Genomic DNA, 25,946 nt, shown 5'->3' on the forward strand with positions numbered 1-25,946 from the left:
TAAACGTAACTTTCCCACTGGCCGAAGATAAATTCGCAATTAATAATTTAAATCAATATGGTGGAACGAGAACGGAACATTTGGGGCGGATATACCTCCCGTGGGTACAGTATAACGTAGCTCGTATCCAGAATGCCGGAGTGCTGCGCGAGGGCGGAAAAGAGCGCAGGAACCCCCTCCGGACCGACATCGAACACTCGAGACGATCCCCTGGGTTCTCCATCGGCATGAAAAGAATCACGGGATCGCGGCCGAAGATCAATTTAAAAGCGAGGGTATAATCGACACTGACAAATGCCTTCTTCTGTATCAACGACATGATAAAGCTCGGCTAGAGGCAACGTTCTACAAATCTTTCTAGAATCAATTCGTATGAATATCTAAACTTCCATGCGCATTTTATCAATATTGCTTTATAATTTTTACTAAAAAAAAAAAAAATAATATAAAATAAATAAGCCATTAAAATTTTAAAATTAAGTACAGTTTTATAAATTTCGTCAAATTATCGTTATCTTAATCGCCTTTGGTACCCGCGGCTAATAAAAAAAAATATATATATCGTTCCACTGTATTTTGTCAATAATTACGCGACGTAATAATTAAACGCGACGACGTGGCGGAATTTGGGAAAAGGATAATTGGAACAAATCGCCGGGCGAGGGACGAACGGGGGAGAACAACCGCCGGCATGTGACGCTGCTCTGCTTAGACAATAAATCGCTATCGCGGCTCGTCCCACGCGCGCCGGAAATAGAGCCGGAGACTGGCAACGTAGTCAACGTTGTCCGCGAAATCTATCAATTGATCGCCGACGTCGGTCGGCCTGTAAACGAACTCTCTCGCCGACAGGACACGTCGACAGGGGTCCTCTCTCGCGGATACGCCCGCTGCTGCGACCCTCATGGAATGTATCATCATTACGCGGTCCAGCGGCTTTCAGTTCAGTCCGCTCCGTTAATTGCGGAGAGAAAGCGCGTCGTGTAATCACGTTTCCAACTACCTCCGCCCCCATCGATGGGATCCATCCAGCAGACATCGCAAAAATATCGCACGATAGGGGTTGATTTCACGGCCAACCCGTTGAGTGCCGGCGAAAGCGTACGGTCCGATACGAAATTCTCACACGAGTGATCTCTCTCTCTCTCTCTCTCTCTCTCTCTTTTCAAAAGCCGCATGTGACAATTATATGCATATCTTAAAAAAAATTAATTGGCGCATTACGTGTAACTTCTCGATAAAAAAAAATTCTTTTTACTCTTTACCTTATCTTCTTATCTTTATTAAAATTACCGTCGCGAATTTACGGTCGTAGAATTAATCACCCGACGACACAGACGTTAAAAGCGTTTCGTGTGCTTTCTATCGCCGTTGCGTTCGAGCTTGAATCAAGATTTTATGCATTTACGTCGGGAGATATAAGGGAAGCATACTTGATAAGCATTCGCCGCCCTGTTCCACCGATCGATTCTCCCTCGAAGCCATGAATGCGAGCAGCTTCTTCACCGTCGAGTGAGTCCTTTCTCTGCGTCGGGATACGCGTGTGTCCCGCGGATAGACACATCTGGTATATCGCGCTCTGCGTGTACGGCTTCCGCGGCGTGAATCGAGATTGATCCGGGCACAATGCTCCGGACGGGACGCTCCAGATCTGAAAGTGCCCGTGTTTACGTCGAGACGTCTGCGCGTGATTGACGCCCGACAGCGCCACTCGAAACAGTCAAAACATTTCAACCCCCGTGTCGCGTCGAGTCTGGCCTTGACGCTTCGTAGCAATGCCAATCATCCTTCGCGGCGGATTCACAGTTATCCGTAAAACGTGGGATTACTCGGTCGCGTTCAACAATATTTCTTTTCATGTCACTCTCACTTACGAGGGGCATCAAGTTTCAGAACGACTTCCGCGATCAGTTACGTATCTCCCTCCCCCTCTCCTCCCGCCGAATAAAAATAAATGATCGCGCGCGGCATTATTCGCCACGTTGCGCGAGTAAATCCGTTCTTGCGCAACGGCCTCGTGTCGTCAATGTGAACATTCGTTGCATCTTGTTCCGATCCATCAAACGACGAAATAATTCGATAAGATTTTTATGCCGTTCTCTTCTTTACGCAACGTCACCTCAATGTTTCATAATTTGTCGCGTATCTCGCTAAAATATCCCGGTACGTGTGCAAAAAGTATATATTTCGATAAAAATACCGACGGATTAAAGAGAGAGAGAGAGAATCTCTCGTCTTACTACCTAGCATTCCGCGAGTCGCGGCTTTTATAAATCGACAATAGGATACTTCACGACCAATAGAACACGTTGTAAGTTGCGCCACAGTTCCGCGTGTTCTTTCGCGCACTCGATAATCCGCGGACGTGAACGGAATCGAAAGGGATAAGCCGTTTGTCGAGTGACGGCCGTAGATTTTGCGATACCCACGATGCGCCCTGGCGCGACTAGCGTGATCATAGATCGTCGATTATCGCCGGATAGCTTCGCACAATGCATTTGCGCCTTCGTGTTACAGTCGCCGACTCAACAGGAGGTACTCTCCGCCCTGAAGAAACGTCTGGAGCAGACCAGCGTACCGCTCTTCCCACGGCATCGCCTCCGCATGCTGTCTAAACTCGCCGAAGGCGCCTTCGGAACGGTAACGAAATTGTTATTAGCCGTACGATAAATATATATATTCCCCAATTAGACACCGCGGGCCGCGGGTTATCGAATCATACGCCCGACGAGCAATAACGGCGTCTATTATGCGTTCAATCAATCGCGGTTTAAATATAGACAGCCCTTCGGGGCAACTTGTGAAAATTTGCTGCTATCTAATAATTAATTTATTTAATAAACATATGCCTCGTATCTTTTGTTCTGCAAACTGCACATTTACTTCGAGAGACACGGAATTACTTTTTATCAAGAGGAAAAAAAAAAAAATAATAAATAAATACTTTGTCACGCCGTTATGACAATTAACTTATCAGTCTATTGATGCAACGCGAGTACACGAGCAAAACGCAAGTCCGTGCTTGTTCTACGTGAATTCACGCGGCGCGTTGCAACTCCTCCGTCACGGCGGCGATCGCGAAATCAATCCGTTTGTTGGCCGGGCAGCACGCACGGGCGATTCAACATGCGCAGGATGCGCAACAATACGTCGATTAATGAAGTGCCCGGGACGTGTTATTCTTCGCCGGCACAATGGCGCCTCGTCGGGGTCGTCGAGGATAATCAGTTTAGGATGCGTTAGAGCGGCTAATAATTCCCTTTTGTTTCCCGCTTCGGGTACCGACGCGTCGTTAATGATGACGAGCGAGGTAGAGGAGGACGAGGAGTAGAAGGATCGCCGAAACGCTCGCTCGCTACCTTTCGCGCAGCTCGCCAGTTGCCGCGTTAGGCTCCCACGTACGCGGGTGGGTGCACTCGCACGTGGACGCCGCCGTGCGAGACTTCCCACGGGTACGCAAAATCGGTCACGTTGATCTCGAGCACCGGACTTGAGAGATCAATCGGTCTTTATGCGAGATTTCTGGAAAGATCGGATCCTCTCTTACGCGGAAATTATAAAGTTGTATACGATTGTGACGTGATACGCGTTGGATACGTTAACTAATTTTTTATTATTTTTTTTTATTCTAGACTTGTAGATTATGACTAATGTTTGTTAAGTATTTCAAACTTTGCACGCTATCGATTAATGAGAGTAAACGTGGTTATATCTTGTTTGATTATTATAATTTTAAAGAGGCAAAATTGTGGAAGACGTTTTTCTTTGCATAAATTATTGAGTAAATTGTTGAATTTCTCTTGGTATGTATTTTTAATTTTACTATGTAGTACCGTGGTATCTATTTTTATTTTTTTATTTTTTTTTAATAATATACTAAAACTATATAAAAAAATATTTAAAAAAATATTTTTTCTACGAAATTTGTGACTTACGTAAAATCACGACGACAAGCTTCACTAAAATCGCACTAGAATTTCGGTTATTTCTGCTAAATTTATCTCAATTATGAATAATTTCTATGCATACATATATACATATGACGCAATTCAAATAAATTATGCATATAAAGGTATACGTGGCGGAAGCTGAAGGGATTCCGGAATACGGAACGAAGACTACCCTTGGCAAGCGACTCGTCGCCGTCAAGTTTTTACTGCCGGAAGCCAGCGAGAAGGAAAAGTGAGTATATACGTCCATATGGAAGTCGGAATTTGCATTCTGTTTCGTTATGGTGACGCTCAATTGAACGGGCATGCCTTTCTCTAACTCGTTTCCTCCGCGTGTACAACGATAAACTTTTTATGCTCGCGTGGAGACGCGTTTCTATACCCGCTATCCGATCGCATCGTTCGTTATTGGTATCGACCGACAGATCGCGAGTTATTTCATTCCCGGAACAAATCAATAGTCAGTATCAAGAAAATGCAATTCGTATCTGGATTCACGAGACAAATTGATCGTAAAACATCAGATAAAGCATTCAATACTTCACAAACAATACATTTATACTTTCAGAATATTCAATATACATTTCGAAGATATCTATTTCAATTATTGCTCAATTAATTGCAAAAAAAATTTCTCCGCTCGATAACCCGCGACGTCAAAATTTGCACGACATAAAAAATATCGTCGCGAAACGAAAACGGGAGTCCGGCATAATATCGCGCGAAGACGAGGCGTTCAAAAATAATATACCCCGCGAAAGAAAAGAGCGAAATAAATTATACGAGAGAGAGAGACGGTTCTACGCGAGGCAACGCCACGTGATACATCGAATTTCGAGATAGAGAACGGTCCCCCGGACCCGTGTTCTTCGACCGAGGGAATGCATGCGACCGAAACCCGCGTCGCGGCGCGGCGGCGTGTCCGCCGAGGAAGCCCCGCGGCGGCGAAACGTCCGGATATACCGTTTCGAAACGATCGTTCTCGCGACTATCGCGTCAGACATCAGAAAAAGGCCAGTTCGATTCCACGAATGGAACGGATTTGCATACAATGACCCGGGGAGATAGGGTATCGGGGGGAAGGCCGACTTTGGCGCGCGCGGTACGGGCCGATATGCGCGGAACGAAGGACGGCCGACCTCGTAGCGGAGATGACAAAGCTTTCCACCGATGAACATCGACGAAAATCGACGACTCCCTCATCCTCCTTCCTCCAGTAAATGGATACCGCGCGCGCGGCGGAGTCCTGGCATCGAAAGCCGAAGAGAAATTTCGTCGACTACGTCCGTCCGCGGTGCAATCTGTCGGACCGTCTCAGACGATGGGGAGAATAGAGAGCAATTTGGCTGATTTAGCGTGCACGAGGAGTGTGTCTACTTGCGCGAGGAGTTTCGCTGCACACTGCAATCCCGTAACAGTGCCCGGTACGTTTGTCGTCGCATTGAGCTACGTGTGAAGTGATTGCACAAGCGTCTTACGAAAGTGATTAATTCACCGTTAATCATTCGACTTTATCCTCGGCTTTAATTACGCTTCAACGTTCGTAATAAATCCGTGCGTTCCTTCGGAAAAGTGCTTATGCGTGAAAGCTGGCGCGACTCGAACTTTTGAACGAAGAAAAGGATCGAGAGTACCGGAGCAATTCAGGGACAAAAATCTCGAGACAGTTCTGTCGATGCCGCGTATAACGACTAGATAAGACACAGTTTCCGGGATCAGTCGTATTTTATCCCGCGCGAAAAAGATCTCCGGGAGATCCGCGGTTTATCCTCGGCATCACGCAACAAGCTCCTATCCGCGCGGATGACTTATAGCATCTCGTGACTCGGCAAATTCGAAACGCGAGCAAACTGCGACGTACGAAAACCGCAAATCCGCACCGTTCACGCACGTCTCGCGTCACCGAGAAATGTAAGACGTTTCAGCCGCTTCAGCTCGTTCTTTGTTATTCCTAATTAATATACTTTTATTGCGCGTGATTAACTTTGTACTTTAACTTCGCCGACGTGTATTCGAAGATCGTATTTTTCGTTCGTGCTGTTATCTCTCTCTCTCTCTCTTTTTTTTTTTCTTTTCTAAAATTTGCATTGCACGTTCGCTGCGTGCGAAGTCTAAAGCAAAGATCCTATACGCGATTATAAATAAAAAAAATAACGAGGGGGAGGGTGGAGGGTGGAGGGATGCTCGCCCTGCACGTTCGGAGGAGGTCATGCTAACGATAGATAAGGAATGTTTTATACGCCATGCATATCGTGCGCACCTCGCGCCGATACTTTATTAAAAATAACGTATCGGTTCGATTGCTTCGATTTGCATTCATTCGAGACAGACGACGGGGTTATCTCCTCCCAATATATTTTTTTTTTTTCAGACTTCGAAATTTATAACACTAAAAGTTCGTTATGAATAAAAGAAAACTGGCTTTCATTAAAATCTATTTGCTGCGCCGAAGTTTAATTCTTATTTCAAAACGTATAGTATATCGTCGCGAAGTGATTAATTCAAACCGACTGTTTTAAATGTCTTTAATATCGTCAAAATGAATTCGTCGAAGGCGTAAAATCGCGAGAACGTTTCCGCGTAGCCGTCGACGCCAGCGGCACGTGAGAGGGGCACGTTTAACCGCGAGTACGAACTTACGGCTAATGCGACGTTATTAACCTGCCTTGGGAGCGCCGGTAACACTAAACGGGGCTACTTTGCATATAGTGGCCAATGACAGAACCGTACGTTTTCGCCCACGCCGAGAGCCCGGAGGGTTGGGTGCCACGCGACATTCGTGTGTACCGGCAGAAATTCTTAGTTTACGGCGAATCGATATACGCAGGGCGCCGCGCCGCAGTTTCGTTAACGGTCGCATTAAACTATCACGCGAGAGTGCCATTACCAAGCCGCTCGTAAGTAAAGCCCGGAGAGAGTAACGATGCTGCGCGGAAAGGCGCGTCGCGCATATGTGTACGTGCCGCTGGAAAGCGCCTTCCCTTATCCGGAAGTACACGACCCAACGAACTGGACGGCGACTTGCAGCCGTTAACGTTGTACCCGTGCGCCAGGATCACAATGCAGAAAGCGCGCAACGCGATACGATAGTCATTATCCCGGCACGGGGAAAACGGCCGCGCGCTCCTTGCTTTTAACGTACGTCGAATTTATTTTCTCGATAACGCACTCGCTTATTACATTCGTATTAAAAGTATATAATTCGCGCGCACGTTCATCGTTTCGGGGGATTAATCTCGAGCCTCGGACGCAATCGGGAATCGCTCTACGAAAATTGCAACAGTTTTGTTAAGACTAATTCGTCGCGATGATGCAAAATCCTGAACGCGAAATTTAGACTCTTTTCATTTCGCGAAGTTTGCGCGGGATTAATTAGTCGTGGCATTAGTGATAACTCACCGAAGAACTGGGTTAATCCTGCACAGGTTAGACTTCCAAAGAGACGTGAGGATTCTGGCTGCTCTGGAAGATCGCAATATTGCACGGGTCTTGGGCGCCTGTTACCGCGAGGAGCCCTACTGCGTGGTGATGGAATATCTGGAACATGGGGATCTCTGTCAGTTCCTCAAGACACATATCACTGCCGAGGACGCGCATTCCATGCCAATTGGCGTCAAGACACTCAGGTAATTTTCCAGAAATACATTTTGACGTTAATTAAAGCCCGTTTATGATAATTCTCTCTCCTTAAACTTAAGCAATTTTTCTCAAAATAATTAACACGCATAATTACTAACGCTTATTAATACGCCGTTACTTTCTAAATTTCAGGCAATATACTCTGAAATTTGCGAATTTTTATAATCGTTTATTTTTCTTTTCTTTCTTTTTTTTTTTTGAATCATTGTTATCGCCTTTAATTATTTTTTTGCTGAGCTGTTCTTTTATTGATATAGTGAAAGAGCAATGTTTATTAAAACATTCGTCGTAGTCGTTTTTTTGGGGGAAAAAAAAAGAAAAAAAAAAATGGCACGCGCGCAGGATGTTTCATGTAACACTCGTCGCGGAAATTGAACGTTTCCAAATAAAAGCAATGCAGTATCTTCCAAAAATATCAAATTGGAGTACCTGAATAAAATGGTCCAAAAGTCATGAAATATACATGACTATGGCAGTTTGAAAGCAATATCTTGCTTTATATACACATACACATATTTTTTTTCTGTATTTTCATATATAAAAAAAAAAAGAAATAAATATATTTTACCTACAGCTACCGTAATATAAATTTTCCCCCAAAAAAAGAGGAAAAAAAAACAGTCTGGTGCTTCGTTAACGCAATATTGTTTCGGCAACTCGTCTGCTATAATATTAATCCTGAAGCGTATGAATGCGCTACGTACACAGACGCGGCAACAACCCTGTTGTTACCGAGCTTAAAGTATTCAAGATTACGGCTCCCATAGCGCTGCAATCGTCTCTAACGAACCGGAGCTCGGTTTCATTTCCAACGAAGTGCCGTCGCTGAAGTTAACACGCAATAAGTTTCTCCCGTGCGAGAGTTTGACGCGTTTATTAATCGTGAGCGACGCACAGACCCGACGCAGGCCTCCCCCCCGCGATTCTCGGCGACCTAAACCTCGGGGTGGAATCCCTCCGAGGCGGCGGCGGCGGTCGGGTCGGGCGTATTCGAGTGCGAATACCTTAACTTCGTCGCCGGGAAACTCACGCCACTTCGTCGTCGTTTCAGTTTCAACTGTCTCATCTACATGGCGGCGCAGATCGCATCAGGCATGCGGTATCTGGAGAACCTGAACTTCGTTCATCGAGATCTGGCTACTAGGTGAGTACAATGGGACTTTGCCGAAACGAATCTCTCGCGGATTCGCTTTCATCTCACGAGAATAAACTTACTTATACGGACGATGGGGGGAGCTTATCGTTCCCGACCGGTATTCACTCTGTATCTAAATATCCTATAATTCCCGTTCTCCGTTTGCAAGGCGCGCGATTTATGCGATAAATAGTATACACGAGCGCGCGAACAAACAACCGCGTTATAATCTGTATATGTTTTAAAAGTCCACAAGTCCCGTCGGGCGCAACTTTTTTTCCATCGCGTATTTCACGGACGCCGAGGTGCATTTCTAAAGACAGCGTTACGTTTCGCGGCCTTAGACGAAACGAAATTGGAGAATGAATCAGGGATTTGAATACGGACGCGAATAAGACGTTCTTTTCTCGCGCGAATGCATCGATGCGCGTCGAGGAGATGCAAGATTACAAGGGAATCTTCTCGGTCGACGCGGCGCGGTGGCAAATTACGCTTCCGTCGTCGGCAACAATATACGCGGACGGATTTATAATTTCTAACACTGCCGGAGATGATCCCCCGTTGCGAGGAGACCGGTTTAAAAAAAGAAAAAAAAAAGAAAGAAGCGACGTATATCTTGCCGCGCGCAATTTTTTTTTTTTTTTATTGAAAAGTAATTTCAAAAGTCGGTCGCGGCCAAGCGCGTGGAAGAGGCATGGCGTGGCGTGAATGTCGCGGCATGGTTTTTACGTTATTGCGAAAGGGATAAATGGATCCGCTGCGCTCTTGATTTATATCCAAGGCGTAAATTCGCTCGCCCTCTCCCTGCGAGGCGCACTCTTTCCCTCCCGGTGCCGCTTTTCCGGCTCATCGGCGAACGAGACACCCACGGTGTGCTATCGACTTTAAATCGCCGTCGCGGAATCGTGATTATCTTGCGACGGATGCGCCAAGCGCGATTCTCGTTCGAGATTGCGCCGTCCGCTTTAATTGGCACAGTCTAATAACTAACAGAAATGTTCTCGCGGCGGTGTGGTTGTACTCGGGAGCGTGTACGTACGTAGGGGGTGGGTTTTACCACGTCGAAAACCCGTTAAAACGGGACGGGGCACCGATATCGATTCCCCCCCCCTACCCTTCCCCCTCCTTCCTCCCCCTCGTGTTACACTCTCAGGATGAAATTGAATTATACCAGCCCCCGCAGTGCATTTCCATAAGCCCCAAAACAAACGGAGCCGAGAACCGCATGGGAAATCAACGATTTGTTAGCGAATCGTCGCGAGGAATGCAGCGAGAAGAGCAAGTAGCTAGTTTGTAATGGTGGCCGCGCTCTCGACGGTAAATTTCGACGAGTTTTATTTCGCTCGATTTTTAGTTCTATCATTTTTATTTATTTATTTTTTTTTCTTTTTATCCAATCGCGTTCGATCGTTAGTACCATCTGGATCAACGTCTAAATATTACGTCCCGCGCAGACCACTCGCGGTAGTTGATTCCTTCGGGCTTTTCGCCCGAAGCAGCCCTCAAAGTGTGCGACTTCGGGCGCACAATAGCCACCTTTTTCAATCCAACATAATGGCCTAATATTTGTCACGTTCGTCGGTCGATTTTCTTTTCAAGCGCTAAAAGGGTCTCCTTATACGCATTAAGTATAAGTCGAGATTATCGGTTAAAGGCTACTGTAGATATCGTCTATCTAAAAATAAAACGCGCTCCCTTTTTTATTTTCCCCTTTTTTTCTTTTTTTTTTTCTTTTATTTTCTGTATTTTAAACACGTCTCCGACTTAAAGGTGCCCATAGAAATTAAGATTTAAGGAGCCTGTGCTAATAATAAAATTTTAATGGCGGAACTTGCCGATTATTCTCCTTGAATTTTTCATCGACCACGAGTAACGCGCAGGCGCCCGCGAAATTAATGAAAATACTGCGTTAATATAACATGTACGTTGCTATCGATTTAGCTCATAAATACATTCTAGTTTTAAAGCAAATATTATAAATGCTTAATTTATTAATTAATTATTTCACCGCGATACTTTACGTGGTATATTTCCATTGATTTTTTCCTTTTTTTTTTTTTTTTTTTTATCAAAGTTTATGGTTTGCCAGCGGGCTTCATTTAATTTCCAAGCCTTCGATATTGCATAAGTGACTTCTTTATGATGATCTTCATATGCCGCGTAACGTATACAGTGACCGGTATCGATAATCATCGATCTACGAATACAAAGTACACTTTGTATATGGAACGAAGTCCATCTACGTGGCTGTTATTGAAATGCAATGGCCATCTCGCCGAATCGATAGGACGTTTAGATGCACATATGTACATATATGTATGTATATGTATATATATATACATATATATATATATATATATATATATATCTTCTGCACACACGTGAGCGTACATTCGCGCAAACCGCCGAGCTCTCATAGCACGTGGGACCTAGTTTCCGGCTGGACAGTGTCTCTCAAACGTTTGCTCGTAAATCTTAATGTATAGCGAGACACTTCCTGGGAAGCATCCATACGATATCAGCCCTGTCAGCGTTTCTGAGGGCTTTTGACACGGTTCGATCCGTCGATTGCAAAAATATCGCACAGAAGTATCGCCCAGAACTTTCGCGTCATCCCCAATCATCGCGTGCTTACGTCGTTCGCGCACATTCAAAGCAATAGAACGTTTCGCGTGAATCGGCGAAAGTGCGCGCGATTGATCTAAAATGCGCCCGGATTAGCCCGGCGTTGTAATTAAAAAAGAATTATTAACTATCGCCTACTTTACTTATTATTACGCTTTTTACTTTATTTTAATATTTTCATAACAAAATGCTAATGCCCGCAAATTTCAATATATATATAATATATTTTCAAGAGCTCGCGGGGAAATGGAATGCAGATGTCTGTAATCGTAGCGGGCCATAATCCTTTGTTTAAATTTTTAACGAGCTGCGCACGGAGTTTTATAAAATTTTTGCGATACTCGTATCGAAACCGCTGCGCGTTATCCTTCTCTACGCTTTTGTGAGACAAAAAAAGCAAAAAAAAAAAATTGAGGGAAAAGGGGGGAAAAAAAAGCGGGATACGATCCGATCGTGTTGCAAATAGATCGATGCCTTTTGTATAGGCGCCGGGATTTAATCAAAATTTAATCAGAATTTAATGGCACCGCCGCTGAACTTCCACTTTGATGGCACACGTCAGCGTGACGAACCGACGATATTCAGTGAAATACGCGACCGTATGGGAATTCCACCGTGGGGCATAAATTCTTCGTGACTGGCGGCGTCAAAAGAGAAATGGACATTGCGGGTATCAATGGCGTGCACGCGATACTTTCGAAATGTATTTTTGCCCTTTCTATCGTACGACCTTTGCGCGCGATTTATCTATCGCGATAAACGAGAAAGAGCGAAACATTTTTATTCATTTAAATCGAGCCCAGCGAGAGGATTCCGAGCTATAGGGCTTAAACGTTATCGGAACCGGTTCGCCGGGTACCGAGGATGCTCTACTGGCTCTCCACGCCCGAGACAAACTGCCAATCCATCGTAGCTTCTTATTTCATTCGCGAGGCGCGCGGTGTACAGCTATAGAGTCATTGTCGGAGTCAAACCGAGTGAAAAAGAAGGTAGGGATCGATTCCTGATCAAACGGTAATGCAATTCAATGGAAAGAAAAAAAAAGAAAAAAAAAAAGGGGGGATACCGACGAGGAGATCGATAGCTCCGTGTAACGCTTTAAAGATGGATTCGAAGCACGGAAGTGTTTGCCCACCCGGAAGAAACGTGAAGATCGGGGTATTGTGCACGAATTACGATAAATATTCGCGCTATACGTAGTACGCGGATGATGTTATTCTGTTAATACGCGACGTCGGAGGTTGCCAATGGCGCGGCCGTACCGCGAATAAACGTACGTCTAAAGAACCGAGAATAGCAAAAGCCCTGCATTCTGTATTCCCGCGTGTGGGTATTTCGCATTCCGGTAAAAGAGATTTCCTTCATCCCGTTTTGAATCGCAAATGTACCGGACGAGTTTTCTTTCGTTTTTCCTTCTGGCAACAAGTGCAGATAGTACTCGATATTATTGTCAAATTTTATTTTTCCTTCCCCCATCCACGAATCGCTGTTACATTCGGAAATATGAGACTTTAGTTTCGCAATTTTGAGCTTTAAATTCGCCAGAAAAAAGAAAAAAAAAAAAAAGAGAAAAAAAAATGTAATAACATTTTTGCTACTTTACGCGGAAAAAAAAAAACACATTCAAACGCTTTGCTAAAAGATTTTAGAAAGTGCACGTTCGTGTCTTCTCTCCTACGGCGAAGTTGTAGTCTCTCTTTGCAGCGAGTATTAGGCAAACTTTAATACCAGTGTTGCGCGTTTAACTCGTAATACAATCATTCGGCTTCGCCGATCCCGACATTGGATTTAGAGTGCAACTTCGAGCGATGGAGGAAGGCCGCGATTCTCTTTATCCGCCCCCGAGAATACTCAAGACTGTATGCAAGAATTTTATTCTCCGCTGACGAGAGCTTACGTGTTCGAATAACCGGTTAAAAATTCAAAGAAGGGCTTTTCCCTCCGAGCCACCGAGACTCTCTCGCCGCTCCGCCGGATAGTTCATTTGTTTCCTTCGCAGCGTATATCCAATATTCAACTTTCAATCTAACTTGGAGAGGCTCGAACGTCCGACTTCAATGTTTGATACACTGTAACCTCAACTTCAATTATACAACCGCGTCAATCAGCCGAGTACACTTAACGTTTCTATTCCTATTGACAATAGCGCTCGTGCTTGCGTCAAATGGCCGAGCGATTCCGAGTTCAACTTCGACTGGCAACTTCGTACTTGCACAATGACAGAGGTGATTCTCTTTATCCACCGTAGAACTCGTCGCGGGGCTTGAATGTAGACATTTCGTTTTCTACCGAGAAAACCCGCCCTTTTGTTCTGCTTTACGATTACAGACGCGAGCGGAGCCGAGCCTTTCGTCATTGCTTGTTATAAGTCTGATTTCGGTCTGTTTCTTTCTCGTTCGTCTACCTCTACGCTTTCGTAACGAGCGCGGCTGTAATATCGTTAATATTCCCATTTCTCGATAATAATTTTGTAGACGTGCATTACTTTTTATTAAAATAGAAGACAAACAACGAATAAGATGAGAAGCTAACATTATTTTAATTGTGTTTTATTATCATTTTAATCAACGGAGATAAGTATAAGTAAATTATTCTCTGATCTTGTGAATTCTGCATAATTTCTTCCCGTAATAGCATAAATTATTGAAATTTACATAGTAGAAATTAATGAGCTCAATTTGCATAACGTACAGTAATTTTTAATACATTTACATATGTATCTAACTAATATGACGTAAAATTTCTGCGTGTGTTACATTATTTATTAATGCTTTAAATGTTTTAATAGAATTTACAATTATCGTATAAAGCCATTAAAGTCATTAAAATTTGTATTACAATATTAAAAATATAACAGAACGTAATAGAATATTACTATCGAAAATAATGCACGTATTAATATATGCATATACGCAATATTAGTACCTAACCATTCAAATATTATAGAATTACAATTTTCAGACATAATATTCGCGTAGATTTCGAATCTATCGCAACCGGATTTATTAATATTAATATTTTCGACATTGATAAGACCGATCGCAGTTCCGACTATTAAATTATCGAGCGGGAGATCATCGTATCTGATTTATACTGCAACAAGGTTCAATGCGAGGCGTGAACGCGGCTTATTGCATTACCGTCGTACTCTACAATGTAGGGAGAACCCGCGCGGGGTCAGCCCCACCGACGCAGCAGCCCGATGGCGAAGTAGCCAATAGCAATGATCGATAAAGCGCCCCTAATTAACCAGGTTCTGCCGCCAAATTGGAGCTTTGTTCCGGCGGCGAAATTAATTGATTCTATCTATTCCATACCTATGCCACTCGAATAACGTTCGGCTCGCCGGTCGTCTCTCGGATACCGAAGATTAGTTCGTCTTTAAAGTGAGCCCCCGGTCAACGTCTGGGAGCTTTGAACCGAAGTTGCATGAATGCCCGTCCGTCTCTAAGTTCTCCTCTGGGAAATGCTCGAGCTTTCCCTCTGCAGAGCGGAGGGCCCCCGCTCAAAGGACAAACGAGATGAAATATCAGACGCGCTCGCGATAAGACGGATTAAGTAACTACATCCATATATTAAGATTGTATATACCGTGCGTGATCTGTATAATCTAGCACCGGTATCTTTGCGCGAATGTCAAATGGAATTCTTGATCGTCGTACTCGATTACGCCCTCGGCCCTCGCAGGAAACGATTCGCAATCGCGCCGTTCGCGGTAATTCGCGAAAGTTTGTTCACGCGTCGAGTATAATTGCATACCTGTGTGTATTTGGGCGGGAAACGGCAGCTCGGCCGTATATGCGAGCAAACGCTACGTGTAGACAACCATTCTCGCTTCCGGTTGACTGCCATGCACAGAATGCGTACCGCGTATGCAGATTGGCGGGCGCGCTATTCGCCCCGCGTACCGACGCCGGGTGATCGATCTAACTGCCGTCTCTTTCGTCTCGGGCAAGTCGCTCGGAAAAGTATCCGATTGGACCGACGGCGCACGCGAATTGCGATCGGAACTTTCGTTGTTCAGCTACCGAGAAATACTGGAGAGCTAATCTAAAGTTTAAGCGTTGCGCTCCGATCGATTACGGGGACGAAATCAAGTAGCTCGTTGAAATGATATCGAACGACATAAAAAAAAAATAATATAAAAAATATTAAAAAAAAAAAAAAAAAATTAATGTAAGATGCGAATTTTCTTTCGTTCGCGATTAACGGACGGTACGTTACTTCGTGTTTTATGCACGTACGATTCTGTTTGCAGGAACTGTTTGGTCGGTATGGCTTATCATATCAAAATCTCGGACTTCGGTACGGACAACGAGCTCTATGCCTGCGATTACTACAAGGTCGACGGGACTATGCCGCTGCCGGTGCGATGGATGGCCTGGGAGTCGATATTTTTGGTAAGCCGCGGCCTCGTTTCCGCCCGGCGGATACGATCGAGATTATGATTATCGTGCCGCTGTCAGGTGCCGAAGCGCTCGAGTAACGTACGTTATATCTGGCTTCCAGGGAAAATATACGACTAAGAGCGACGTGTGGGCTTTCGCGGTCACCCTCTGGGAGATTTTGAACCTAGGCAGACGTGTCCCTTACGAGCACTTGTCCGACGAGGAAGTGGTGCAGAGCCTGCGGCAGCTGCATCACGCCACTGACTGCAGCAGCCCCAATCCCGAGGACAGCTGCAAGGAGGATTCCAGAAGCGGCTTCGATTACCTGCCCCGTCCCACCGCCTCCTCCAAGGACATCTACGATCTAATGCTCGAGTGCTGGCAACGAGAGGAGGCCGAGAGGCCGACTTTCCGTGAGATATCACTCTTTCTACAGCGGAAAAATCTTGGATACGCTCCAACATCCTGATATTGAGCTCCGAGCTTCGGCGAGCACGACGACGTTCTTAATAGTCATACCGCAAATCGGAACAAGCTCGTTCGCGAGACGGAATGACGGGCGTGCAACGACGGTCACCGTTCTCATCCGAGAAGTAACACGGACGAGCTAGTAACGGTCGAGTGAGGAAAAAAAAAAAGATAACTAACGAGAAAAGAAGGCGAGCTGAATGCGGCAGGGGGACAATTATATAGTATCGTGACATCGAAATGACAAGTACAACAACGGAATTGTCCGTCAACGAAACGAGACTTTGGAGCCTGGAGTTTATAGCGGGAATCGATCGTCCTTCCATTTCGTCTCGATTCATATACTTCTATTTTTTTTTTCTTTTTTTTTTTTTTTTTTTTTTTTCCGGACAACGAGTACTAGCGAGCAGGAAATAAAGTTAGAATAGATAGAAGACTAAGTGCGGGTCGAATCTTGAGAATCCTACGATACCGTGACTCGCCGTGAATGGTTCGGAAGTATCACGTGCCGCGACTATCATTGATCTCCGTAGGATTCAGTAGCGAGACTGTACGAGCATATCTTATCGACTTAAAGAGTGGCGGGCGTCTCGGCGCGATCGCCTCGCGCGAGGATCCGCACCGGGACAGGCACCCCCCCAGGATCCCTCTTTCTCGAAGAAAGAAAACGGACGTGAACACGACAATCGGACGAGAGCGGAGTCTAAGCTGATTCGTCGTAGATAACCCGCTTCGACGGGAATCTCCGAAGGCCGGGTGGGAAGATCGCGCGACCGCGTAAACCGAGGAGGATCCTCTCGCGATCGTCGGGAACTTAGGAGCAATACCACGTAATTGTAACGCAGCTGTGAACATTCCCGCGCGGACGGGGGCACCTATATTGCGCAATTAGGTGATTACGCAAATAGGAAGAATCGTTACTTAAAGAGACTAATTAAGGCTCCCTCGGGATTATATCATTTCGGTTAAGAGTTTGGGTAACAATGTGCAAAGTGAGTCACACAAATTGTATGGCAATATAGCGATTACGGTATTATACGCTGCGGCGGCTCGAGTGAATATCCTGAAGCATCATAAGTGAGTAACGAGTGCATTTTATGAATGTGTGCGTGCCTATTTCTCTCCCCCTCCTCCCACCCCTCTCCCCCCATCTTCTCTTTTTCTCTTTATCGCTATCCTTTACTATCTTTCAACGTATATTGTATATCGCCCGGACGCCCTGGGCCTATTTGTCAGACGAATCCACATGTGATTTTCAACGCGAGGCTCTTTATCGTCACGAGACGTTAACGCGAAGCGAAACGATTATCGCGCATCGATACGCGTACCGCGAGGGAAATGTTTTTCTTCCTATTTTAACACCGCATTCTCGGCTCGCATCCGAGAAGCATTCGAGGGCGGTCGAGTGACTGTAAAGATTTCTCGATAGTACATGTTTATTCGAACGATATAACTACCGGAATCACGGTTTAACGTGAAATTGGGGACTTGTTAATGTCGTAACTAGACGAATATCATACGTCGTAAGCGTAAGGTAGGCAAAGGGTAATGTTTCACCTATTCTACAACGGCGACTGGTAATAGATTACGTATCATCATTACGACACATCATAATTGTAACTTTATATGATAGGCGGGATCAATGAAATTAGATTACTGTATATATAGGCGTACCGTAGTAAAAAAAAAAAGAAAGAAAAAAAAGAAAAAGAAGAGGAGGAAGAAGGCGTTATCATCACATTTTCCAAGAGTGACGGATGAAAATCGAATTATCTTTGAGACAGCGTTACACGTTCGCTTGTAATTTGATATTAATGTGAAACCGTACGGCAATTGTTTAGCTTCCGGTAAGTTATCCGTAGCGAGTGATAGATTGACGAAAGTTTCACATATCGGAACTGTCTTATAAAATTACAAAAAGATTAAACGCACCGAGGGAGAAAGAGAGAGAGAGAGAGAAAGGAGCCAGGAGTGATCACTTTCGAACATTTCAACAAAATAATAAAAATAAAAAGTTTTAAAAAATAAAATCACGCCCGTGTTACGCGTCTACGTCACGTCGACGACTCCCAATAATACATTTTCGATCGACTTTAAGTTTCGTGTATTTATATACCAGATGGATACTATTATGACTTATGCGATATCTAGCGAATAGGCGATGTTACCGTTATATCATTAAAATACTATTTATATATAAATTAACATAATATCGCGTAAGGGTAGAGCGACGGTACGGAGGCATAGCCATTTGTAGTTAAAATATACGCGTTGAATTTAAACGTAACTGGAATTGCTTCTAAATCACAGAGATCGGTATCGTTCAAAGCGAGGCGTAAGATCCGCCGACATGCGGAGCTCGCGTATATAAATTTTACGAAATAATAAAAAAAATATGCGTTACCGAATTCTTCGATCTTGCCAGAGACGAAGTAATAAATAGGCCGATCGACTAAGCCTGAGAGCGTTAAGTCTTCATCCGCATTCTCGCGTTGAGAAATATATCGGAAAGTACAGGCGTATATAATTTCGTGCCGCCGGCGAAAACTTTTTGGCCAATCGATTTCCCGCACCGGTTGTGACTGAGTTGAAACAATAATATCTGTCGTCGGTACGTTTCTTAGTCCGAAAGCAAACTGCCATTGTATTTCTAGATGATACTAGAGAATGAATTGTAGTTGCGTTTAGATTCGCCAATATAAGCATAACGCTGCCTTTGGCTATATTGTTGCCCTTTACTGCTAACGAGTAACTTACTTGTCTACTCATGTGATAATTTAGTATATTTCTACGTATCTACCTGTACCTACCAATTCGAAAATCTTTGTAGCGAAAGGATTATTCCAATATACTTTGTCTCTTTTTTTTTTAATTATAGATCGTAGTCTCAGATAAAATATATCAATTAATTCTCTTGCGATTAGTAAAAATTAGGAATGCAGGATAATCGTGAGAAAAAATGAACACACGAGTTCTACGTTAGGACTTAACAGTATACCGTAAACTCTCGATTTAACGGATTAATAAAAAAGGAAATTATTAAAATAAATTTATGATCATATCATTCTTTTATCTAAATTTTCTTTTTTTTTTTTAATTTTAGATTCTATTCGCTTTTAATAATTTAAAATTGAAAGAGCCGTTAAACCGTACTAAATTTTTCTTTTAAATTAAAAAAATAAATAGCGAAACTCTTGATAAATGTATCAGAAGTTGAAGTCTGTTGAATCGGGAGTTTCTTTTTTTAATCTAAAATCCAGCTGTTATATGATTTTAGAAATCGAGCGTTAATGACGTAAGATAATATGGGATAAGGTTTAAAGAATATATATGTAATCCTTTCTCTATGCAAAGATTCGCTATTATGATCTAGATAACTTACTTCTACCTAGCGTGCCCTTTTTCCAATGGTGGTTAATTATATTCTTTAATAATTCGAGCTCTGTCAATGGCATCACGGAGGTAAATGTATGAAAAGCTACAGTATCAGGGACGAGTAAAAAAAACAAAAAAAAAGAAATCTATTCTTTTGTGCATTGCGAGATGCGAACACGCTAGATTGTTGTGGAATTTAATTTCTCGAATAGAACCTTACGCGTCGATAAGCTCGACTTCGGTTATTAATTTTAATCACGATAGCTTTAAACCCCTTTCGTTCGCTACATTATACGTATACATTGCTGATTTCTTTGATATACGTTTTAAATGCGTATGATTGACAATCACGCTTGCCTCGAAATTTAGAAAATATGTACATTTAGTACCAATCACGAATTTTTTAAAATACTACAACTAACAGAATCTGACACTTTTATAATCATTTACGGCGCGATCGTGATCTTTGTCGTCAACTTGTTTCTCGAAAATAAAACATAGTTTTATTAGCGCGAAGTAAAATATTAGGCTTTTTATACGAAAAAGAAAAGAAAAGAAAAGAAAAATACAAAACGATCGAATATGCTAATTAAATATTTTCAGTTATTCGGACATTGTAACTTCATCGATAATGGACGACATAATGATATGCATCGATATCACAATTAATGTTATGCATTCGTGTATGTGGGTATACGATTATGCTTAATTTGGAAGTAACTTTCAGATGAACTGCATCGTACAAAGTGGTATATCATTATGATTAAAGATCGTGGCAATGAAATTAATATATAATAAATTTTTCTTTCGTGCACGAGCGAAATATAATTTTCGATATACCCTATTGTTAACCTCTATGGTGGAATTGCGAGGAATTTACAGGTAATTGTGGGTAAACTGGGGGAGAGCTCATCTAGTTGTATTTTCTATCTAGGCAGGGCAACGCACAGCCCCCACATTATTCGGCTGACGACCACGTTTTAATTTTGAACATTTTCTTTCAAAAAAAAAAAAAAAAAAGAAGAAATTATTCAAAATAAAATTTAAGCGAAACTTTTGGGATTCACGTAAAAGGGAACTCTTCTGTTTCGAAAAAGAAAAGAAAAAGAAAGAAAAAAAATCTCAGAAACTGACCACTGGCCACGGTGGGTTGCCCATGCCTGTTCTATGCTATCGAACCTTGATCGTTATAGTCATAAAATTATTTTTTACTAAGAACTGTTTATAATTTTGTATCTAATCTCTGTAAATATCAAGCAGATTGTCTATGAGTAATAAAGCTTGAACAAACTCGATTTAAGTAGGCTATATATAAACGAGGAAAAGAAAAAAAAAAAAAAAGGTATATATATAAATATATAAATATATAAATACAGGTATTTATAATACATCTATATTTTATTTAGTCGTAAGGCAGCGAGCGACGAGATGTAAGTAAAAAATTTCGCGTAACATAACAATGTACAACGATTTAGGAATTATTTGTATTAAAAAGACGACAATTAAGGGACAAATCATAAAAGTATACATGTTACTCAGTAGCCGTGTATATACATATACATTTACTATACATTTAGAATCTAACTAGTCATGTACGACACTTTACAACAATTAAAGTGTATCCCTGACAACAAATGCAAAATACAACGTGTGCTGTTCTTTGACTATTCTTGCTTGGATAGAAGTGACGACAAAAAAAAAGAAAAGAAAAGAAAAAAGAAAAAAAAAAGAAGATACCGATGCGATCGATAGCGGTCGAACTTTTCAGATAAATTATATCAATTTCAATTTCGCCACAGAGTTTACTCGATTATACCGCTGCGTATACAGTGTAGGGAAATTCTATTGAGATGGCAGACTTGTGTGCGTCGTAGACCGGAACACATCATTTATATAATTAACATGTGTATATCATTAAAGAAACAACATACAACTTGTAAGTTCCATTATCCATTATTCATGAAGCACAACGATAAATCTATTTGTATTGGAAATACGAAGTTATTCCGTTTATTTCATGAAAATCCTGTCATCAACCTCTATTTGCCTCGCGTGTAATTATGTTGATTAATTTACACGACGATTAATAATTTCGTTTAAATATAATTCATGCCGTACAAAAATAATAAATTGTTTTTTTTATCTAATAAGATTAATTCTTTTTATTTTTATTTTTTTTAAATTTATTTATTTAATATTTTTATCGTTCATATTCAATCTAATTTACTGCTTTCTTTTTTGCAATATATCTATCGAGAGGGCGCAAGATTTTCAAGCACACGATACAACTGAGTCTTGAGCTCAGCTGACTGAGTGTGTCTTTAGTAATTTATTCGATGCTTGTGCAAACGTTTCCTACACGTTTCGATGTGCAGATCTATTTATTTGTTTAGTAAATTGTAGAAATGGAAATACTAGGAATATCCCTCATAAATTATATGAATGGGTGCGACTCATCCATAAAAAAATTGTGAACAGAATGGAATAAATAAAAAAACTGAGCGAGAATAGTGATGCTGCATACACAATGTGTGTGTGTAGAGAAAAACATTGTTGAAAATGTTTACGAAAACAGAATAAGTTGTAAAAAAAAAAAAAAGACAACTACTCACTCACGTATCTGCTTTAAAAATAAAACTATTATTTTTAAATATTAAGAAAATTTATAAGTGGTTAAAATTTTAATTTTTATTATAAATATTGGATATTTTCATGTATAACAAACTTGAAATTATCTGATATGATTGACACAGACATAGACATGTTTTATATTATACCACCACATGGTGAAATACCACTTTATATTTTGGAAGACTGTATTATGACCAGATTGAATTATCTAAAGCTTCTACATGATGGATCTGCTAATGAATTTGATGGAAAATTCGAATATTTATTAGAAAATTCTGTCCATGATAAAATTGGACATTTTGTGTTACGGTAAGTACACAATTTTGTAACATTTAAATATTAATAATTAAATATGACGTGGAAGAATTTAAAAATCAATGAACAATACTTAAAAAAAACGAAATTTGTGTCTCTTAAAAAATTTAATTGTAATAAATTAAAATTTAATTATAAAAATTAATATTCTAAATTAATACTTCACATTATTTATTTCAGATTATTAGCTTCTATATCATCTGATTTATGTATATATTGGATATCCAAAGAGTCATTATTATTTAAACACAGATTAGACAATATATCGCCTAGACAATTACATAAATTATTAAAGCAAATTATGTGGAAACTCCAATTGTTCAAAGATAAAAAAAATGTTATTGACAAGACTTTAATTGAGTTATGTAAATTTTACTCGCAGCTTTTAGTTTTTAAACATTTAAGATCAAACTGCGAAAATTGTAATGAATTTCAATATAAAGGTACGAGGTACAGAACGTATTTTATATACAAAAAAATGTATTAATAATCTAATATTTCTCATTTTACATTTCAGTGAGATTTGAGATAGTACCGGATTTAGTAAAAGAAAGAGATTTAATTCTTAATAATGGGGACGTAATCACGTACTGTTCAAATTGGAAAAAAGTGCTTCAATCATTATTTAGCAGTTATATAATTAGTGAAATGAGCACCATAAAGAAGCAGGCGGAACATATTATAAAACATGACCCTAGATTTTACGTTTTAAATCAGAAAATTCAATCTTATCTCTTTAACAAAGTTACTCCTCATGGAAAAGTAACAACTGAAAACATAGAGACTGAAAAGCAAAAATTTCCACTGTGCATGCAACATCTACATTCTGTGTTAAAAAAAAGACATCGTCTGAGCCACTATGCACGCTTGTACTACAGTCTCTTTTTGAAAGAAATAGGAATGACTTTGGAAGACTCGATTATATTTTGGAGAGAGGAGTATTCTAAGCCACATACTTGTACCTCAGTATGCTCACATAATTGGCAGTCAAATGAAAAAAAATTCATATACAGCATCAGGCATATGTATGGATTAGAGGGATCACGAAAAAACTACAAAACACCTGACTGTAACTTGATTTGTGTAAGTACGAAAAGTTTCAAGCACTCGCAAGCATTCTTTCCTAATTTATTAGCTTTATTATTACAGCTAATTTTTTCTTTTTTTCGGAACTTAAAAATTGTTATAGTCTGGTATTAGTGGAGCAGCATACGAAGGTGGCTGTCCTTTCAAGGATTTTGACAAAAGTGCACTCGGAAATCTTTTACGGGCTTCATTAACTGAAGATGACATGGAGAAATTTATAAATAACACGTCTGTTAAAAATCCAGAAGTTCTCTGCACTGCGTTTCTTAAATTCGTGCGTAAGGAAGACGTTAACAATGCTGTTGTCAGAAGTCCCGTTCAATATTATCGAAGAATGACTGATTAAAATTATAATTTTTTCTTTGTAAAATAAAAAAAGAAACCTTTCATACTTATACAACAATTTATACTTTCTATTCTTGTCAGTATATTTCTTTGTTCAATTTATGTTGTTAAAATATCGTTTAATATATTTTTTTATATTACAAAACAAAATGCTATGAAAAAATTATATTCCTGCAATCACTGTCTACCGAATGATCCTAGAGCATCTTCTACAACACGACGATTTACCCCATCTTGAACTAAAACGGCGTGTACCCCGAGCTTACCAACATCCACAATATTTCTCGACTCGTCGTCGAAAAATATCATATCTTTATAATCGACATTGGAACTTTTCTGAATGCTGAAAACAATACAATCAAGATTTGAAATGTAATTCAATATTATTCCTAGCAATCCCTACACAAAACTCACTTAGAAAAATGTGCTACTTTGCAACCAGGAAATATTTCAATATAATTGAAATATTTTTTCCAACCTAACACATCTAATAATTGTTTAGCCCCTTTTATTTCTGTTGTACGTGATGCCACACCGAGCTCATATCCCTCTTCAGATAATTGTTTTAATACCTCAGGTACATGCGAATAGTAGTGTACAGTTCGACCATGTGCATCAACTACCTTATTCTGTAGACTAAAATTGTTTTTTTTTTTTTTTTTTATAATACTACTATAATTCTTAAAATATATTATTTTATTAGTTTCTAACAAACTAACCCTTTCTTAAACGGTGGGTCTACGTGAGTGTCAACCCAAAACGGCCACAAGGTGTAATCTAAAATTTAATATATTTGCTGTTTTACAGAAATCATACTACAAATAATTTCTACCAGAAAAAAATAATTGTAAATTTGTTACACGTTTAAACTGTACGCAAGATACTTAATTCTGAATGTACCTAAGTCAAAGACGAGAATTTTCGGTTTTTTCTCCATCTTTTACTTGTGATCGACTTACAAGGAGATTAACGGAATTAATTAATAATTAAATTCGCCAGCTCTACATGTAGTATTATTACTTTCTTTGAAGAATACTCATGATGAACGTAACCTCTTAAACTTCTTGTATTTTATTCCGTGGCTAACAGATGTCAATAGTATCTACTTCGATAGAAAATACTCTTTGTCGCCGCTAAGATGGCTCTAGCGGTACAATTTTCAATCGAGTCTCCTCGCCAAACGAACAATTTTTACAAAAAATATATAATAATCGCTATCACAGCAGAAAAATAGTCACAACTAGTCACAACATAGCCTAATGACTGTGCTACCTAATGATACTAACGTATCAGTAATCCTTTCGCATAAATATAATTAAAATCGCGCCTGAAAAGTATCTTAGGTAATCGCACGAAGTTCACCTGACGAATCTGTCGAGTGTGCATACTTTATTTGAGTAAATTACTATATTTAAGCACAAAATAATAGTATCCCGGTTGTTTAATCACGTTTTTAGTACCGTCTGCGTGATTCTAAATGAAAATATCACAAACATTTAATATAAATCGTGTAGAACGATAAGTAATGCTACGATCGTACGAAGTTCACCTGAAATCTCTCGGTCAATTGGACAAAAAACAATATTATTAGCAAAATTAATTGGAGAATGATAATATCTACATACTCCTCGGCGATCCTATGGTAAACGTGCCACAAGGCCGCAGGGAGAAGGTAATCCAAGAAAGTATTGCACATATATCACTCACACAAAGTACCGACACCGGCATCGAAACCGGCATTAACACTTATACTGACACTGGAGCACAATTCCGATTGTACTCGACGTTTCTCGTATTCTAGGTACTCTATAGAAGTTCTTTGAGACGAAATTTCGCGCCCGGGACACACTTTTCTTAGCAAAAAGTACGAACGATACGTGCTCAAACCCGACCCGACTCGACGATTCCTGTAGACTGCCGTTTCGGCGGCGTACGCGCAACCGTTACGCGTTCGAGAATCGCAATCTAGCCGCCTTCGAGAATCGCAAC

The 25,946-nt window shown here is 40.9% G+C and overlaps 3 protein-coding genes and 1 long non-coding RNA gene across 5 annotated transcripts in view; 2 read left to right on the top strand and 2 right to left on the bottom strand.

The window, feature by feature from the left end:
* LOC139111463 (discoidin domain-containing receptor 2) overlaps nucleotides 1-21,574 on the top strand; it is a 137,924-nt gene extending 116,350 nt beyond the window's left edge. The window contains exons 11-16 of the mRNA XM_070671760.1: nucleotides 2,518-2,640; nucleotides 4,073-4,182; nucleotides 7,376-7,576; nucleotides 8,641-8,733; nucleotides 15,608-15,749; nucleotides 15,859-21,574. Coding sequence (XP_070527861.1) covers nucleotides 2,518-2,640; nucleotides 4,073-4,182; nucleotides 7,376-7,576; nucleotides 8,641-8,733; nucleotides 15,608-15,749; nucleotides 15,859-16,206 — 1,017 coding nt within the window. The 3' untranslated portion in view covers nucleotides 16,207-21,574. The remainder of the gene's footprint in view (nucleotides 1-2,517; nucleotides 2,641-4,072; nucleotides 4,183-7,375; nucleotides 7,577-8,640; nucleotides 8,734-15,607; nucleotides 15,750-15,858) is intronic.
* LOC139111480 (uncharacterized) overlaps nucleotides 1-25,945 on the bottom strand; it is a 34,305-nt gene extending 8,360 nt beyond the window's left edge. For both annotated transcript variants that reach the window (XR_011547212.1, XR_011547211.1), the window contains exons 1-2: nucleotides 25,583-25,945; nucleotides 7,350-7,487 (exon numbers count right to left, since the gene is read on the bottom strand). This is a non-coding gene — a long non-coding RNA (uncharacterized lncRNA). The remainder of the gene's footprint in view (nucleotides 1-7,349; nucleotides 7,488-25,582) is intronic.
* On the top strand, nucleotides 21,926-23,958 carry LOC139111469 (uncharacterized). Its single transcript, XM_070671770.1, has 4 exons — nucleotides 21,926-22,520; nucleotides 22,707-22,969; nucleotides 23,044-23,609; nucleotides 23,716-23,958. Exons 1-4 carry the CDS (start codon nucleotides 22,321-22,323, stop codon nucleotides 23,956-23,958), a joined length of 1,272 nt encoding a protein of 423 aa, XP_070527871.1. The 5' UTR covers nucleotides 21,926-22,320.
* On the bottom strand, nucleotides 24,135-25,011 carry LOC139111476 (magnesium-dependent phosphatase 1). The gene is made up of 4 exons (XM_070671782.1): nucleotides 24,858-25,011; nucleotides 24,677-24,734; nucleotides 24,372-24,593; nucleotides 24,135-24,300 (listed from the first exon to the last, which is right to left on the bottom strand). Exons 1-4 carry the CDS (start codon nucleotides 24,892-24,894, stop codon nucleotides 24,135-24,137), a joined length of 483 nt encoding a protein of 160 aa, XP_070527883.1. The 5' UTR covers nucleotides 24,895-25,011.
* Nucleotide 25,946: the final 1 nt, after the last annotated feature.

Source organism: Cardiocondyla obscurior, linkage group LG24, assembly GCF_019399895.1.
Source record: "Cardiocondyla obscurior isolate alpha-2009 linkage group LG24, Cobs3.1, whole genome shotgun sequence".
NCBI classification, from domain to species: domain Eukaryota; kingdom Metazoa; phylum Arthropoda; class Insecta; order Hymenoptera; family Formicidae; genus Cardiocondyla; species Cardiocondyla obscurior.

Coding starts and splice junctions, on each gene's coding strand:
- LOC139111476 (XM_070671782.1), bottom strand. CDS start 24,894: ATGGAGAAAAAACCGAAAATTCTCGTCTTTGACTTAG. Junction 24,594..24,676: donor GACCCACCGTTTAAGAAAGG/GTTAGTTTGTTA, acceptor AAACAATTTTAG/TCTACAGAATAAGGTAGTTG. Junction 24,301..24,371: donor AAAGTAGCACATTTTTCTAA/GTGAGTTTTGTG, acceptor TATTGTTTTCAG/CATTCAGAAAAGTTCCAATG.
- LOC139111469 (XM_070671770.1), top strand. CDS start 22,321: ATGATTGACACAGACATAGACATGTTTTATATTATACCACCACATGGT. Junction 22,521..22,706: donor ATTGGACATTTTGTGTTACG/GTAAGTACACAA, acceptor TATTTATTTCAG/ATTATTAGCTTCTATATCAT. Junction 23,610..23,715: donor CTGACTGTAACTTGATTTGT/GTAAGTACGAAA, acceptor AAATTGTTATAG/TCTGGTATTAGTGGAGCAGC.